The sequence below is a fragment of the Petromyzon marinus genome, chromosome 2, assembly GCF_048934315.1.
Source record: "Petromyzon marinus isolate PM22_M1 ecotype Great Lakes invasive population chromosome 2, UKy_Petmar_22M1.pri1.0, whole genome shotgun sequence".
NCBI classification, from domain to species: Eukaryota; Metazoa; Chordata; class Hyperoartia; order Petromyzontiformes; family Petromyzontidae; genus Petromyzon; species Petromyzon marinus.
In genome coordinates this window covers 25,435,612-25,448,721 of record NC_133668.1, presented here as the reverse complement: position 1 = coordinate 25,448,721, position 13,110 = coordinate 25,435,612, and the positions used below count along the sequence as shown (strand labels likewise).

The following is a 13,110-nucleotide window of genomic DNA, read 5'->3' as shown; positions in this document are numbered from 1 at the left end:
CTATATGCGGGATGAACTGAGAGAGATCCCGGAGAGAGAGAAAAAAAAACACTATAAATAATCCAGGAGATTCCCCCCCCCCCTCCCCTAGCCACAGACAAAAGGCAAAGATCCCCCGTATAGCCTTAACAGACTGTAGGGGCAAGTGCCGTTAGCGAGTAGCACCTACGAAGGCCGGAACGGTACACGAGAGGGTGGGCCTCATGGAGAGTCCAACCATTGGATCGCTGAGCTACCACCTCTCTGCGACGTCGCAGCACAGGGCAACAATGCCCACCACGGTGACGTATTCCGTGTCACAGGCGGCTTCCCGTTCACAATCAGACTGTTTATTTTGTGCCGGAAGAATCCGATGAGCTATAAAGCTCTTTATTTTTTACAGATGTCCAGTAGGGGCACGGGGTCAGATCGTGACAACAACAAACAGTAAAAAAAAACACGATAGGCGTGCAAAGTGTAGGAAAAGTAAACAAATCACGTAAAATATACAAATAAAAACTCAACTAATATTTGTCCCGCCAGGTGAAGCCCACTGAGGTATTAACTCACTTTTCAGAAGAGACGTGGCCACAAATGATAGCTCAACAAAAGTGGCTTATCATGTGGACATCTATAGCAGGATCAAAATAATTTCCAAGTGCAGCCCCAACCAGGCTCAGCTCAGCTTGCGAGATCCGACGAGATCGGTACGAGATCCGGCGGAGATCTGGCCGAGATCTTGGCCGAGATCTTGGCGAGATCAAGGCGAGATCGGTGCGAGATCAAGCCAAGATCTTGGCGGGGTCTTGGCCGAGATCTTGGCGGGATCGGTGCGGGATCCGGCGGAGTTCGTGCCGAGATCTTGTCCGAGATCAGGGTGAGATCGGTGCGAGTTCTGGGGGAGATCCGGCAAAATCTTGGCGAGATCTGGTCGAGACCTGGGCGAGATCGGGGCGCGTGGCGGGTGAATCGATCGCAGGTGTTGTGAACACGTGCGTTTCTGCACGTGGAGCGCGGTGTTGTGAACGCGTGTGCAGCACGTTCTTCATCATCATGATCATCGTACGTTTAACGTTACAGTACTTAGATTTCTTAACGCATAGGAAGATCCCGTTTAGTCAGTTTGCCCGGATTGTGTTGCGTTACAAGGGAGATCCGTGGTGAGAGCGTGGTGAAGCGGGCTGTGCGCGTGTATATTCGGCGACCAAGTCAATGTTAACAACAATAATGCGACTCCCGCTTCCCTCCAGTAACCAGAGAAGGCCTCGATTCTCGTTGTTCGTCAAGGGACCTTGCATTGGGATAGCTGCTTATCTTGCTGTAGAGCAACAGCTGTAATGTTACAGCGAGGTGGTCGATGGGCCAGGTGAGTGCGGAGTCGGGGAGTTAAGGAGTGCGGTAAATCGCTGCTGTGATGATAGTTCATATTGATCTGCGTAAGCCTATAGATCTCTGTGTGAGTCTGTGTTCTCTATGCGAGTCTGGGTGTCGGTGTGAATCGATAGATAGCTGTGTGTCTGTGGGTCTCTGTGTATTAAGTTAATGGTTTTATATATGAATATATATATATATCTATGTGTGAGTCTAATGGTCTCTATCTGAATCTGTGGGTCTCAGTGTGAATCTAGATATGTGTACGCCTGTGAGTATGGGTCTTAGTGTGATTCTATAGCTCTTTGTGTGTCTCAGTGTAAATCCATATATCTCTGTGAGTCTGTGGGTCTCTATGTGATCTGTGGGTCTTTGTGCGAATCTAGATGTGTGTAAGTTTGTGGGCCTCTATGTGAATTTTATGGGCTCCGCGTGAATCTAGATGTCTGTGTAAGTTTGTGAATCTCGATGCGAGTCCTACGGGTCTCAGTGCGAGTCTATGGATCTCTCCTTCGTATGGGTCACAGCTGTTGCTGTACTGCAACAGCTGTGATCTTCCATCGCGGTGGTCGATCTGGCCAGACGATTTTGCGGAGTCGGGCGAGTAGCGGAGTGGTGAATCGCTACCGTGACGACGCCGCCGCCTCGGCCTTCGTGTTTGTGAACGGGGCATTGAGTCGACGTTCCACGGTCCATGGTTCTGTGCTGGGTGGTGAGCGCAGTCGCCGGAGATTTTGTCATTTTCCGTTTGTGCATCAAGTGCTCCCGTACGGTGTCCACGGATAAGTAAAATACAAAAATATTTTAAATATATTGGCTTTCTCCGACCGGTATATTTTATAAATCCAGCAGCATGTGCTTAAACGAGCAAACTCCGGACCCGTTCAGATCTTGAAAACCAGAAGATGAAAATCGGTCCAGAATTGATATACATGTATATATATATTATTTGTATTTAGAGACACGTAACGCAATTCCGCTTGTATACGTATGCATGTTGAACTTCTTTCGCACCCTACGCAGCCGCTCTAATGGAAGACGTGAATAGGAGGCATTCGCATATCGTCGTTATAATTGTAAACATAATTCACTCGGATGCTCCCTTGAGGTTGAAATCGCATCGTGCGGAAAGCGTGCCCAGCGTGCCTCGTCGCGACGCCGAAGCGAACACGCGGGGCGTCGTATCCTCTCTCGTGGCAACGTGAAACTCGAGACTCCCGGTCGGCCTCGTCATTGTTGTTGCCGCCGCTGCTGTTGCCGCCGCTGCTGCTGTTGCCCCTGCTATTGCTGCTGCTGTTGCCCCTGCTGCTGCTGCCCCTGCTGCCGCTGTTGCTGCTGCTTCTGCTGCTGCTTCTGCTGTTGCCGCTGCTTTTTGCCGCTGCGGCCGCCGCTGCTGCTGCTGCTATGGCCACCGCTGTTACTGTTTCCTCCGCTGCTGCTGTAGCCGCTGCTGCTGTTGCCCATGCTGCTGCTGTTGCCCTTGCTGCTGCTGGTGCTGCTGCCCTTGCTGCTGCTGCTGCCCCCCGCAGCCGCGGTTTGCCGCCGTCGCCGCTACCACCACCACCACCACGGGCCCTCTGCTCTTGCCGCTACCCACGTGCGCGCTTCGCTCTCCGCCCGCAGGACACGACGGTAGGAAGGGCAGGAGGAGCTACTCGCGCCACCAGAGCCTGGAGCTGGAGAAGGAGTTCCACTTCAACCGCTACCTCGCCCGGAGACGTCGAGTCGAGATCGCGCACTCGCTGTGCCTGAGCGAGCGCCAGGTCAAGATCTGGTTCCAGAACCGGCGCATGAAGTGGAAGAAGGAGCGTCGAGGCATTGACGCGCGGCGTGAAGAGGTGGAGGAAGGGGAGGAGATGGTGGAGGACGAGGTGGAGGAGAGACAAGACGGCGAGAAGACGGTCGACATCAAGGAGTGAGCCAAGCTCGGACCGCGTGCGAGAGAGGCCTTGGTGCGTGATTCGCTGTCCATGAAATCTTGACTTAAAAGCTTTTCGTGGCTGCAGGAATTAATATGATTTGGGTCTTTTGGTAAAGTCACGTTGATAGGTTCAACGAAAATGAAGTGGCAAAAAACTTCGACGTTTCGATCGCAAACACAACCCGTCTACGTGACTTTACCGAAAGATAAATACGAGGGACATTTGTACGCAATTGCAACGCGGTCGCACTACTATAGAGACAAAGACAAAGATCCCCCGTATAGTCTGTAACAGACTGTTGAGGCAAGCGCTGTTGGCGAGCACCTGTGAAGGCCGCAACGGTTCACGACGGTGTGGGTGACCAGCACCACGCCCGGCCGCCTTTGTCCCCCCCAGTAGCGATGCTTGCACACCGCACCAGGTGCTCATTTGAGGTTGAGTCGACCTAGGCGAGGCCCAAGTCCGGCTCGGATCATTGTCACCGGTGTTGGACCGTGAGCGGGAATCGAACTCAGGGGGCCGGGTTCGTAGCGCAGGCACACAGGTACACGTGTACCGGTTGTTGGTACGAGTCGCCGTGCATGCACTCACGTGCACACACAGAAAGCCTGAACAGCATTTTTGGGGCAGGTGCTGTTAGCGATCACCTATAACATGCCGGCACTGTGGGGGGATAATGGAGTGACCAACACCACTCCCGGCCACCTTTGTCTTCCCAGTGCTGATATCTACAAACACCGCATCGGGTGCTCGTCAAAAGACCTAGGTGAGTCCCGTGACTCGTTCAGATGACTTGTCGCTGATAATAGCCGTGGGTGGGAATCGAATTCGGGTCGCCGGGATTTTTATGTTTTCGCGTAGTCACTTGAAGATGTTTCTTGTTTTTGTTTTGTTGTGGTTGCACCCGAATCAAGAGCCGCATGGCTCACAGGGTGAGTCCATATGTGTGTGTGTGTAAGTCGATGTGATTCTATGTGTGTGGGTCGATGTCTGTGTGTACGTCGGTGTGTGTGTGTGTGTGTGTTTGTCTCTTTCGCCCGGGCAACGCCGGGTACTTACCGCTAGTACCTAATAAATTGACCTGAAAACTAACCACGACACTACCGGCTCCCCACGCGGGCGGGCACAGGGCCGCGTCACGCTCTCCAGATGTGTCCTCTGCACCACGTGTCGGCAAACAAACCAACATCACAAGCAGAGCCATATTCACGGCTCCGTTGTTTTGTTTGCCTCGCCAAAAGGCACCCGATCTATTTGGTATTTGAACATCTTGACGCAACTGTTTCATTGCCAGAAAGGGTAAAAGCTATTCTTATTTTTCATCACGAAGAGGCTTGATTTTTTTTTGTTGTTCGAACTCTGTAACAATGTTTTCTTCTTGTGGCAAACAATGCGCGTAAATTGGAGAGACGGAGTTTCTCAATAAATAACGTCCACGAAGCCAGTCCTCTCGGGAGCCTGCACGCCGACCAGCCCCCCCCCGCCCCCCCCCCCCCTGCTCGAAACAATGCCCGGTCAAAAATGTTTTTGAAGAAGGGGATATTATTACACCCCCGCCCCCCACCGCAGCCACCCAGACAGGACCCGAACTTCTCGTTATTGTCCAACATCGCCAGCCACGATCTCGCCCCCCCCCCCTCCTCCTCCAAACGCTCCGTTTATTGCGCGATCACAGCGCGCGCGGGGAGTATCTTGTGTGCCGGGGGGGGGGGGGAGATTTCAAAGCGAGGCCATAAACTCCCCAAGCTTTAAAAAAAAAACCAGGCCTTGTGGCCTCTCCAAAAGGAGTCGAGAAGAATGAACGTGGTGTGGGTGTGTGGGTGCGTGCGTGCGTGCGTACGTGCGTGATGGGCAGTCGGTGGGTGCCGGTGGTTCGTACCGATTTGCGCTACGAAACCGACGAGCGGGATTCCGTTGCACCGATATTGACGGCCCGGTAAGAGTGGCGAACGATTTGAGAAGGGGTCCTGCATGGGCCCCCCGGTGAGTTATCCGCTGGTGCGTTAACATCAGCGCCTGGGAAGACAAAGGCGGCCAGGCGTCGTCGTGGTGGTGGCGTTGAGCAATCCACCGCCTTCCGTGCGTTGCGCCGACCTTCCGAGGTGCTCGCGAACAACAATGCACTTGGCCCAACGGTCCGTCAAAGGCTATACGGGGGATCTTTGCCTGTTGAACGAGTGGTCGGTTGAGTACAAACACGATGTTGATTTATTTCGGCAGATCCACGTCTTTATATAACGATATAAATAATAATGTTGTAATAATAACAACAACAAAAACCCAACAACAAACAGTTTCATATTGATTTGAAGCTTTCGTGACTGCTGGAATCCATATGCTATTTGGTTCTTTCGGTAAAGTCATGTAGGTAGAAAAATAAAACAAAAAATCAAACAAACAGTTTACAGCTCCTTTTACGAAACCACTGCTGGGTTTGAAGACATCCTAACTACGTGTAAAATCATGGGAGTCGCTGGACCATACTTCACCGCGTTGGTCAATGCGGGCTCGTCAATTTGAGCACCCGCGAACTGCCGGTTCAGATTATCCCTCGCCAGCGATGTTGGCTGTTGGCCGGGAATTAAAATCGGCTCGCAAGCCGTGTTCACATCTCAGCGCGTTAAACATTTGCGGTCACCGCTCACATGCATGCACACACACATATATACAGGGTGCTTAAAAAAAAATGCGGCACTTATATATGGGACTATCGTTTTTAGTGGGGAAAAACAACCCGGATAAAATACTGTGACGTGATAACGAATGTTTAATAGCTTCAAAAAGCCAGTCTCCACTTATTCTTAGCTCTTTCGGTAAAAGTCACGTTTTATTGTTTTCCTTCAACGTGACTTTACCGAACGAAAGAGCTAAGGATATGCATTACTGCAGTCACGAAAGCTCCGAATCAAAATTTCAGTCTCCACTTGTTCGCCATCGTTGTTGTCGACACGTGGTTGGAATCGTCTGCAGGTGCTCTCCAGAGCTAGGAGGCGCCACAATTCTCGTGGTGTTGTTGCAAATTCTCAGAATTTGTAACATTGCTTCGAAGCACCCTGTATGTGGGATAATATGTATTGCGGATACGTTGTTGAATAGACAGAGCTCCCTGGTGTCAATGTGTTTATATTTTGTCAACGTTTTCAAGCTCGGTTCGTATTCTTGGTTCTTACGATAAAGTCACGTAGAAGGGGAAACAATAAAAATATAAGACAATAAAAAAATCTCACAGTTCTTGTTGTTCAGAGCACACTTCATGGAACGCGTACAACTCTGGCAAAATTCAACTGCAGTCTCGACCACCCATAATACTCACAGAGAGCGAGATTAGATCGAGGAATCGCTCGCACAACGGAAAGAGAGAGAAATGAGCGGGATAAGGGGCAGGACCTGTTAATTACCCCCCTGAGTGTTTATGACTTTGATAGCGGTCCAGGGCTGAAGGCCTCAACCCCCCCCTATCTCCCCCCCAATCGCACCAGGTTGCCTCTCACGCTGCTGTTATTGCCGGCGGCTGTTACATACCTAGAGTCATTTCCGCTCCTCTTTGTTACGTCCAGCAATGATTAGCGCGGTGTATAGAACGGGCAGCGCTTTGAGGCGCATGTAGCCGGGCACGCTGTGCTTTATCGTGCGAGTGTTTGTTGTTGCTGTTGCGGCGGCGGTGGTGGTGGTGGCTGTTGTTGTTGTTGTGTCGCCGGTGAGTTAAGTCGGTATCCTTTTATTGAAGCAGGAGAAATGAATAAACCCATTGAAACAACGGCTGCATTTTTTTCTCGTTGGCATGGGCCGAAGCTGGGCTCGTAAACATCGGGGCATTTAAGTGCACGCAATGATAATAATATTTTTATTTTAAAGAGCATTTTTTTTATTTGAAGAACGCTGCCAAACTGAGAAGCGGTAACTGCGCTGCGATTCCCCGCTCACGGCCACCAACACCGCTGTCGATTATCTGAACCGGTCTCCTGGGCCTCCCCCTAGGTCGACTCGGCCTCAACAGATGAGGAACCTGGCGGGGGAGTGCAAACATCACCCACTCGGGAGACAAAGGCGGCCGGAGGCGACGCTGGCCAACCGGCTTTCATAGGTGCTACTCGCTAACAGCACTTGCCCCAACAGTCTGTTAAGGCTACACGGGGGAATCTTTGTCTTCTTATTGTACTCGGCGAGAATGGGTCGCTGATATCGCACGGACGGTCGAGGACTGGGGTGATGATGGAGAATGTCGCTTCTGAAACGGCTTCTTTCGCGCCTGTTAAATTGTTTCCAGTTCTCGTCGTGTCTCTGTGGTTGATTTTCTGCCAGCTAATGAACGAGGAAAGGTTTATCAAAAGCGATTGATAATAATTGTTATCGCATTTGCACGAAGCGTTACGTCGAGGTTAACATTGGGATAACTGTAGGCACCAGGGCGCAGCACGATTTGCACAACGCACACATACATACATAAAACTGACAAAGCATCTGTTTCACGCTCAAATATTAAAAACAAAACACTATTAACGTCAATCGGTTAACGTCAACGCACAAATGAAGGCCGGCACAGCACGCGGGGATGGGGGTGTTGGGCGATCAACGAAATCTCCCGGCCGCCTTTGTCTCCCCAGTGCTGATGGTTACACACCGTGCCGAGCAACTCGTTTTAGGCTGAGTCAACCGGTATCCTTTCATTCAACCAGGAGAAATGAGTAAACCCATCGAGACAACGGCTTCATTTTTCTCGTCGGCATGGGCCAAGCTAGGCTCGTAAACATCGGGGCATTTCAGTACACGCAATGATAATAATAATAATATTTTTTATTTTAAAGAGGCATTTTTTTTTTATTTGAAGAACGCTGCCAAACTGCAGCAGTGTGCGCGCGTGTGGTGTCGGGGAGCGCAGAGCTGGTTAAAATATCTATCCACTGCGATGGCTTTTTGGTCGTGAGCGAGAATAGAACTCGGGTCGCCGAGTTCGTGTAGTGCAGATGCGCTAACCACTACACTACCGCTCCCCACGAACATGCATCATGATAAAGATCCCCCGTATAGCCTTTAACAGACTGTTGGGGCAAGCGCTGTTAGCGAGTAGCGCCTATGAAGGCCGGAACGGCACGCGAGGGGGTGGGTGGCCAGCACCACGCCCGGCCGCCTTTGTCTCCCCAGTGGCGATGTTTACACATCGCACCAGGTACTCATTTGAGGCTGAGTCGACCTAGCGGAAGCCCAGGACCGGTTCAGAAAATCGTCGCTGGTGTTGGCCGTGAGCCGGGTTCGTAGCGCAGCGACCCACATACACACACTGCGGCTTTTGATGGTGCCGTCCGTTATTCTATATAAAATCTGTGAATTTGCTTCATCTTTCTGCAACAACCACGTTGGATGCGCACTCAGTAAGACAGCAGTTGGGTGGATTTCAGTACTGCGAGAGGAGAGAGCAGGATGATGAGCCACTTCGTTGAAGCTATAATTTTTAGCTTGGTTTAGTTAAATCTGTATGTTTTTGGGTGATTTGTTTGCCATGCCTGTATATTGCACTGCTAGCGTGTTTTTGCTAGCAGTGCAATACACAGGCCGCACCTACTGGACATCTGTTAAAAAATAGCTTTCTAGTTGATCGGATTCCTCCACAAATAAATATTCTGATTAGGAATTCTGATTTACTCATGTCACGTTACGAATATATTTTATAAACTCTCCTCGCACGTAATGTGATGCAGTATACTCCACACAGTTGTTTGTGTGTCCGTGACTAAAGGCACGTAACCATTATATATATATGTGTGTGTGTTTGTGTGTATATAGAAAACAAATGAGGGCTGACAGTTGTGCGGTTTTACAGTTTTAATGCATTACCAGCACCTCGTTATAAAAGAAGAAACGCAGCAGAAAGGAAGTCTCATGACCCGGCGTGGGTCTCAAAAGTACGTACATTTAAAATATTAATGCTTCGAGTATTACTATCTCCATGACCTTCAAGCCCCTTTTTATTCGTGAAGGAGGCACCCGTATTCCTAGTCTGTGCGTAACACGCTACTTGCACATAAATACAGTGCATAACTTCTAAAAAAAAACATCGCGTTTGTTGTATAAAGTACTGCACTGTATTTCCCCAAACGCCAAAACGCGTCTTACTCACGAACGCAATGCGAGTTTTAGCTAATGTAACATGCTCATGCAACATGCTAATGCAACATGCTAATGCAACATGCCGAAAATGCAACATGCCGAAATTTGTTTGTATCATCGCATTATTTTGGAGGGTTTTTTTCACAAAAATAAAACCAAAATGTAGAGAATGCACACGTTAGTCGTAGGGACTTCTTCGTTTTAATTGTTACTTTCAAGAATAATAACCAAACATAATAACGACAACATTACATTCGCCTAACACCACATCAGAGCCTCCCACCCACCACCTCTCTCTCTCTCTTCATCCACGCGTCTCACGATTCTACGAATGATGGAGAATCCCCGTGCTCAGAATCAGCGCCGTTTGAGTGACGCCCGCGAGCGCCAAGTCGAGCCGGTTCCGTTGGCGTCTCTTGTTAACAAATTCCAACAATAATAAGGACGACTTAAATGCGCGCTCTCGACCGAACATTCCTGGCCGTCTGTGCCCATTCATTCGTCTTTGACGATTATAAAACACCGGGCAGTCCACGCCGGGCATCTGCTCGCGTGCCCAAGTCAGACTCTGCCCGCTCGAAATAGCGAAACCGATCAGGCGATCGCGCAATCAACGACTGTGATTTGAAGCAGCGACAACAACAACAACAACTCCGCACTCGACAAGATGCTCTCGCAGAGATGACCGTGCAGAGGATATGTTGCGCGAACAGAATGAACCCATCGCTGTTGTTATTATTACGCGTTTGTTTCAATGTGGAGAGAGAGAGAGAAAGAGGCGCTAGCTCTTTCGTGGTTCCATTAAAGTACAGGACTCTATGTCGGCGGGTCGGCGATGGTTGAGAGTCGCCGTCTTTCAGCGCGAGTTGCATGCAACCTCCACCATCAACAACCTCCACCATCAACAACGACAAAGAGGTAGACGGAGGACCGATTCAGCTCATCGTCGGGTTCCTTAGCGCAGCGCGCCACCAACAACAACCACCACCACCAACATCAACACCAACAATCACCACCGCCTAGAGGGGCGGCGGAGGGGGGAGTCGCGTGCAACTGGACTCTCGAACGCGAACTCGCGCGCAACTCGGTTGGGAAATGTTCGGCCAAAACTGAGGTCAGAGCGGTTGCATTATTTTACTGTCGCTCGCAACTGCGACGAGCGGCGAGTTGGCGCCCCGCGCCCCTTCGCTTGGGGAGCCGCGTGGGGGTTTCGTGGCAGCGCGCACGCAACGAATTATCCAACTGGGTAACCTCGTAACGGAGTGAGTGATAATCGATGCTTAGTCCATCGGCCTACGTTGCCTTCCCAGACTCCTGTCAATCGACAGCAAGAAGCAGCAGCAGCATCTGGCGCTCCGCGCGTAAACACAACTCGCGTTACGCGCTCGGGACCCCCGCGTTTGCCCTGATTTGGGGGGGAACTTTTCTGGGGCTCATCGGCAAAAACGGGGGGGGGGGGGAGACTTCGCTCCTCGCCGCGCGGCCCGGACTCAGGTTCGCCGCAAAGTTCTGTAACAAAAAAAAGTTGCAACACTTTGAAAAAACAAACATTTGCCTTTTTAATAATTATTATTATATTGAATTTAAAAAAAAACAACATTACGTGAACAAAATCTCTGCCGAGATTTCACCGCGGAATGAGTCTCCACGCCTAACCCTGTTGCTCCCTCCCCCACCGCAACCTCCCCCTCCTCGCCGCCCCCCCCCCCGTCTCCTCCTCCCCTTGCCCCCACCGCTGCCCCCAAAGAGCAGCACCGTCTTTGTCTCACTGCGGCTGCCCCTCGCTTGCTCCTCGCTTGCTCCTCCTCTCTCCTCCTCCTCTCTCCTCCTCGTCCTCCTCCCACGCTCTCAACATGGCCGCCGGACCCCTTAGTGCCGCAATCCGCGACAGAATTTACAACTCCTGGGACGCGGGGGGAGAGAAGAGAAGAATGGGGTGTGGGGGGGGGTAACGTTGGGGGGGGGGGGCAATGGGGGGTGGGGTAACGTGGGGGGCGGGGGTCGGCATCACAGCGCGTCCCATTGGCCGAGCGCAGTCACGACGCGAATCCGCAGCGATGATGATGATGATGATCGTGAACTCTTTTTTTTTTGACACACATATCACTTGTTTCTGCCGCTATTATTTTTATGCATTTTAAGGCAAACCTCTGCGCGGACGGGATGTGCCGTGGGCTCCTATCGCGTCTCTCTCTCTCGTCTCTCTCTCTCGTCTCTCTCTCTCGCTCGTCTCTCGCTCGTCTCTCTCTCTCTCTCGTCTCTCTCTCTCGTCTCTCTCTCGTCTCTCTCTCATCTCTCTCGTCTCTCTCTAGCTCGCTCGTCTCTCGATGGTCTCTCATCTCTCTCGTCTCTAGCTCTCTCGTCTCTCTCTCTCTCGTCTCTCTCTCTCGTCTCTCTCTCTCGTCTCTCTCTCGTCTCTCTCTCTCTCTCGTCTCTCTCGCTCGTCTCTCTCCCACTCATCTCGTCCACCACCACCCCCCGCCCCGAAAGAAAAAAACGCGAGCTGTCACCGAAGTCGTTCCGTCGCCGGGGTCTGTGGCAAAGACGGCGGCTGCAGCTACGTTAACTTGGAGGGAAGTGCGGAGATGGAGGGGGGGGGGGAGGGAAAGTGTGTGGGGGGGGGCAAGGGGGGGGTCGACACGACGGCTCGCGTGAGACGGTGGTCCGCGCGCGAAATGGAGTCGGGTAAGAAGTGTGCAGCAGCTGCGGCGCGCAGCGAGAGAGTGGGGAGAGGAGAGAGACGAAGGCGATGGGGGTCAGCGAGAGAGGGGAGAGAGACGAAGGCGATGGGGGTCAGCGAGAGAGAGGAGAGAGACGAAGGCGATGGGGTCAGCGAGAGAGAGGAGAGAGACGAAGGCGATGGGGTCAGCGAGAGAGAGGAGAGAGACGAAGGCGATGGGGTCAGCGAGAGAGAGAGAGGAGAGAGACGAAGGCGATGAGGGTCAGCGAGAGAGAGGAGAGGAGATGAGAGAGACGAAGGCGATGGGGTCAGCGAGAGAGAGGAGAGAGACGAAGGCGATGGGGGTCAGCGAGAGAGAGGAGAGGAGAGAGACGAAGGCGATGGGGTCAGCGAGAGAGAGAGAGAGGAGATGAGAGAGACGAAGGCGATGGGGTCAGCGAGAGAGAGGAGAGGAGATGAGAGAGACGAAGGCGATGGGGTCAGCGAGAGAGAGGGGAGAGAGACGAAGGCGATGGGAGGCAGCAGCATCCGGCGACTCGAGCGCCACGTTCCCGCCGGCCATCCCGTGGACCCCCCGGTAAGGGCTCTCACCGGAGATTCTCCGCCGCCTCCTCACTGTTAGACGCCGGTTCCGTTATTTCGGTCAACTTGTTTCTCTCTCTCTCTAACCCTCTCGATCATTCGCAACTACTTTGCAGAAGTCAATCAGCGAATACACTGTGTGTGTGTGTATATAGATGCACTCATCTTTGAATTGCTATAGTTTGTAAACCAAGCGGAATTGTTTTTGCACTTTCGGCTGAGTTGGGGGCTTGTAATCAGACCTCCCTATAGTTAGAGAGAGAGAGAGAATACCCGCCGGTATGTTATCTTTCCCCCATTTCTCTCTCTCTCTCTCTCCAACGCTGCGCAGACGATTCGGGAAGAGGGGTTGGCAACTCGCAGGTGGACGAGAACGACAGGCGAATGGAACCAGACGATAGCAGAATTTAAAAAAAAATAACAAAATCTCGAGTGCGTTGCGGGTGGTTCGTTTTGACGTCGTCTATTTGT

At 51.7% G+C, this 13,110-nt stretch overlaps 2 protein-coding genes and 1 long non-coding RNA gene across 6 annotated transcripts in view; 2 read left to right on the top strand and 1 right to left on the bottom strand.

The window, feature by feature from the left end:
• The window catches only part of LOC116944628 (uncharacterized), a 35,701-nt gene extending 28,672 nt beyond the window's left edge, over positions 1 to 7,029 (top strand). Inside the window, exon 2 of the mRNA XM_032958366.2 lies at positions 2,974 to 7,029. Within this exon, the coding sequence (XP_032814257.2) occupies positions 2,974 to 3,269 (296 nt within the window). The 3' untranslated portion in view covers positions 3,270 to 7,029. The remainder of the gene's footprint in view (positions 1 to 2,973) is intronic.
• A 2,051-nt stretch (positions 7,030 to 9,080) lies between these two features.
• On the bottom strand, positions 9,081 to 11,972 carry LOC116944634 (uncharacterized). The gene is made up of 3 exons (XR_004403142.2): positions 11,888 to 11,972; positions 11,133 to 11,280; positions 9,081 to 10,886 (listed from the first exon to the last, which is right to left on the bottom strand). It is a non-coding gene; the product is annotated as an uncharacterized LOC116944634 (long non-coding RNA).
• Positions 11,973 to 11,987: 15 nt separating this feature from the next.
• LOC116944596 (homeobox protein Hox-A4) overlaps positions 11,988 to 13,110 on the top strand; it is a 57,241-nt gene continuing 56,118 nt past the window's right edge. Inside the window, exon 1 of one of the 4 annotated variants that reach the window (XR_004403139.2) lies at positions 11,988 to 12,634. The gene's annotated coding sequence lies outside the window, so the exon portion shown is untranslated. The remainder of the gene's footprint in view (positions 12,635 to 13,110) is intronic. The other 3 variants (XR_004403137.2, XR_004403138.2, XR_004403136.2) reach the window with 3 other exon arrangements.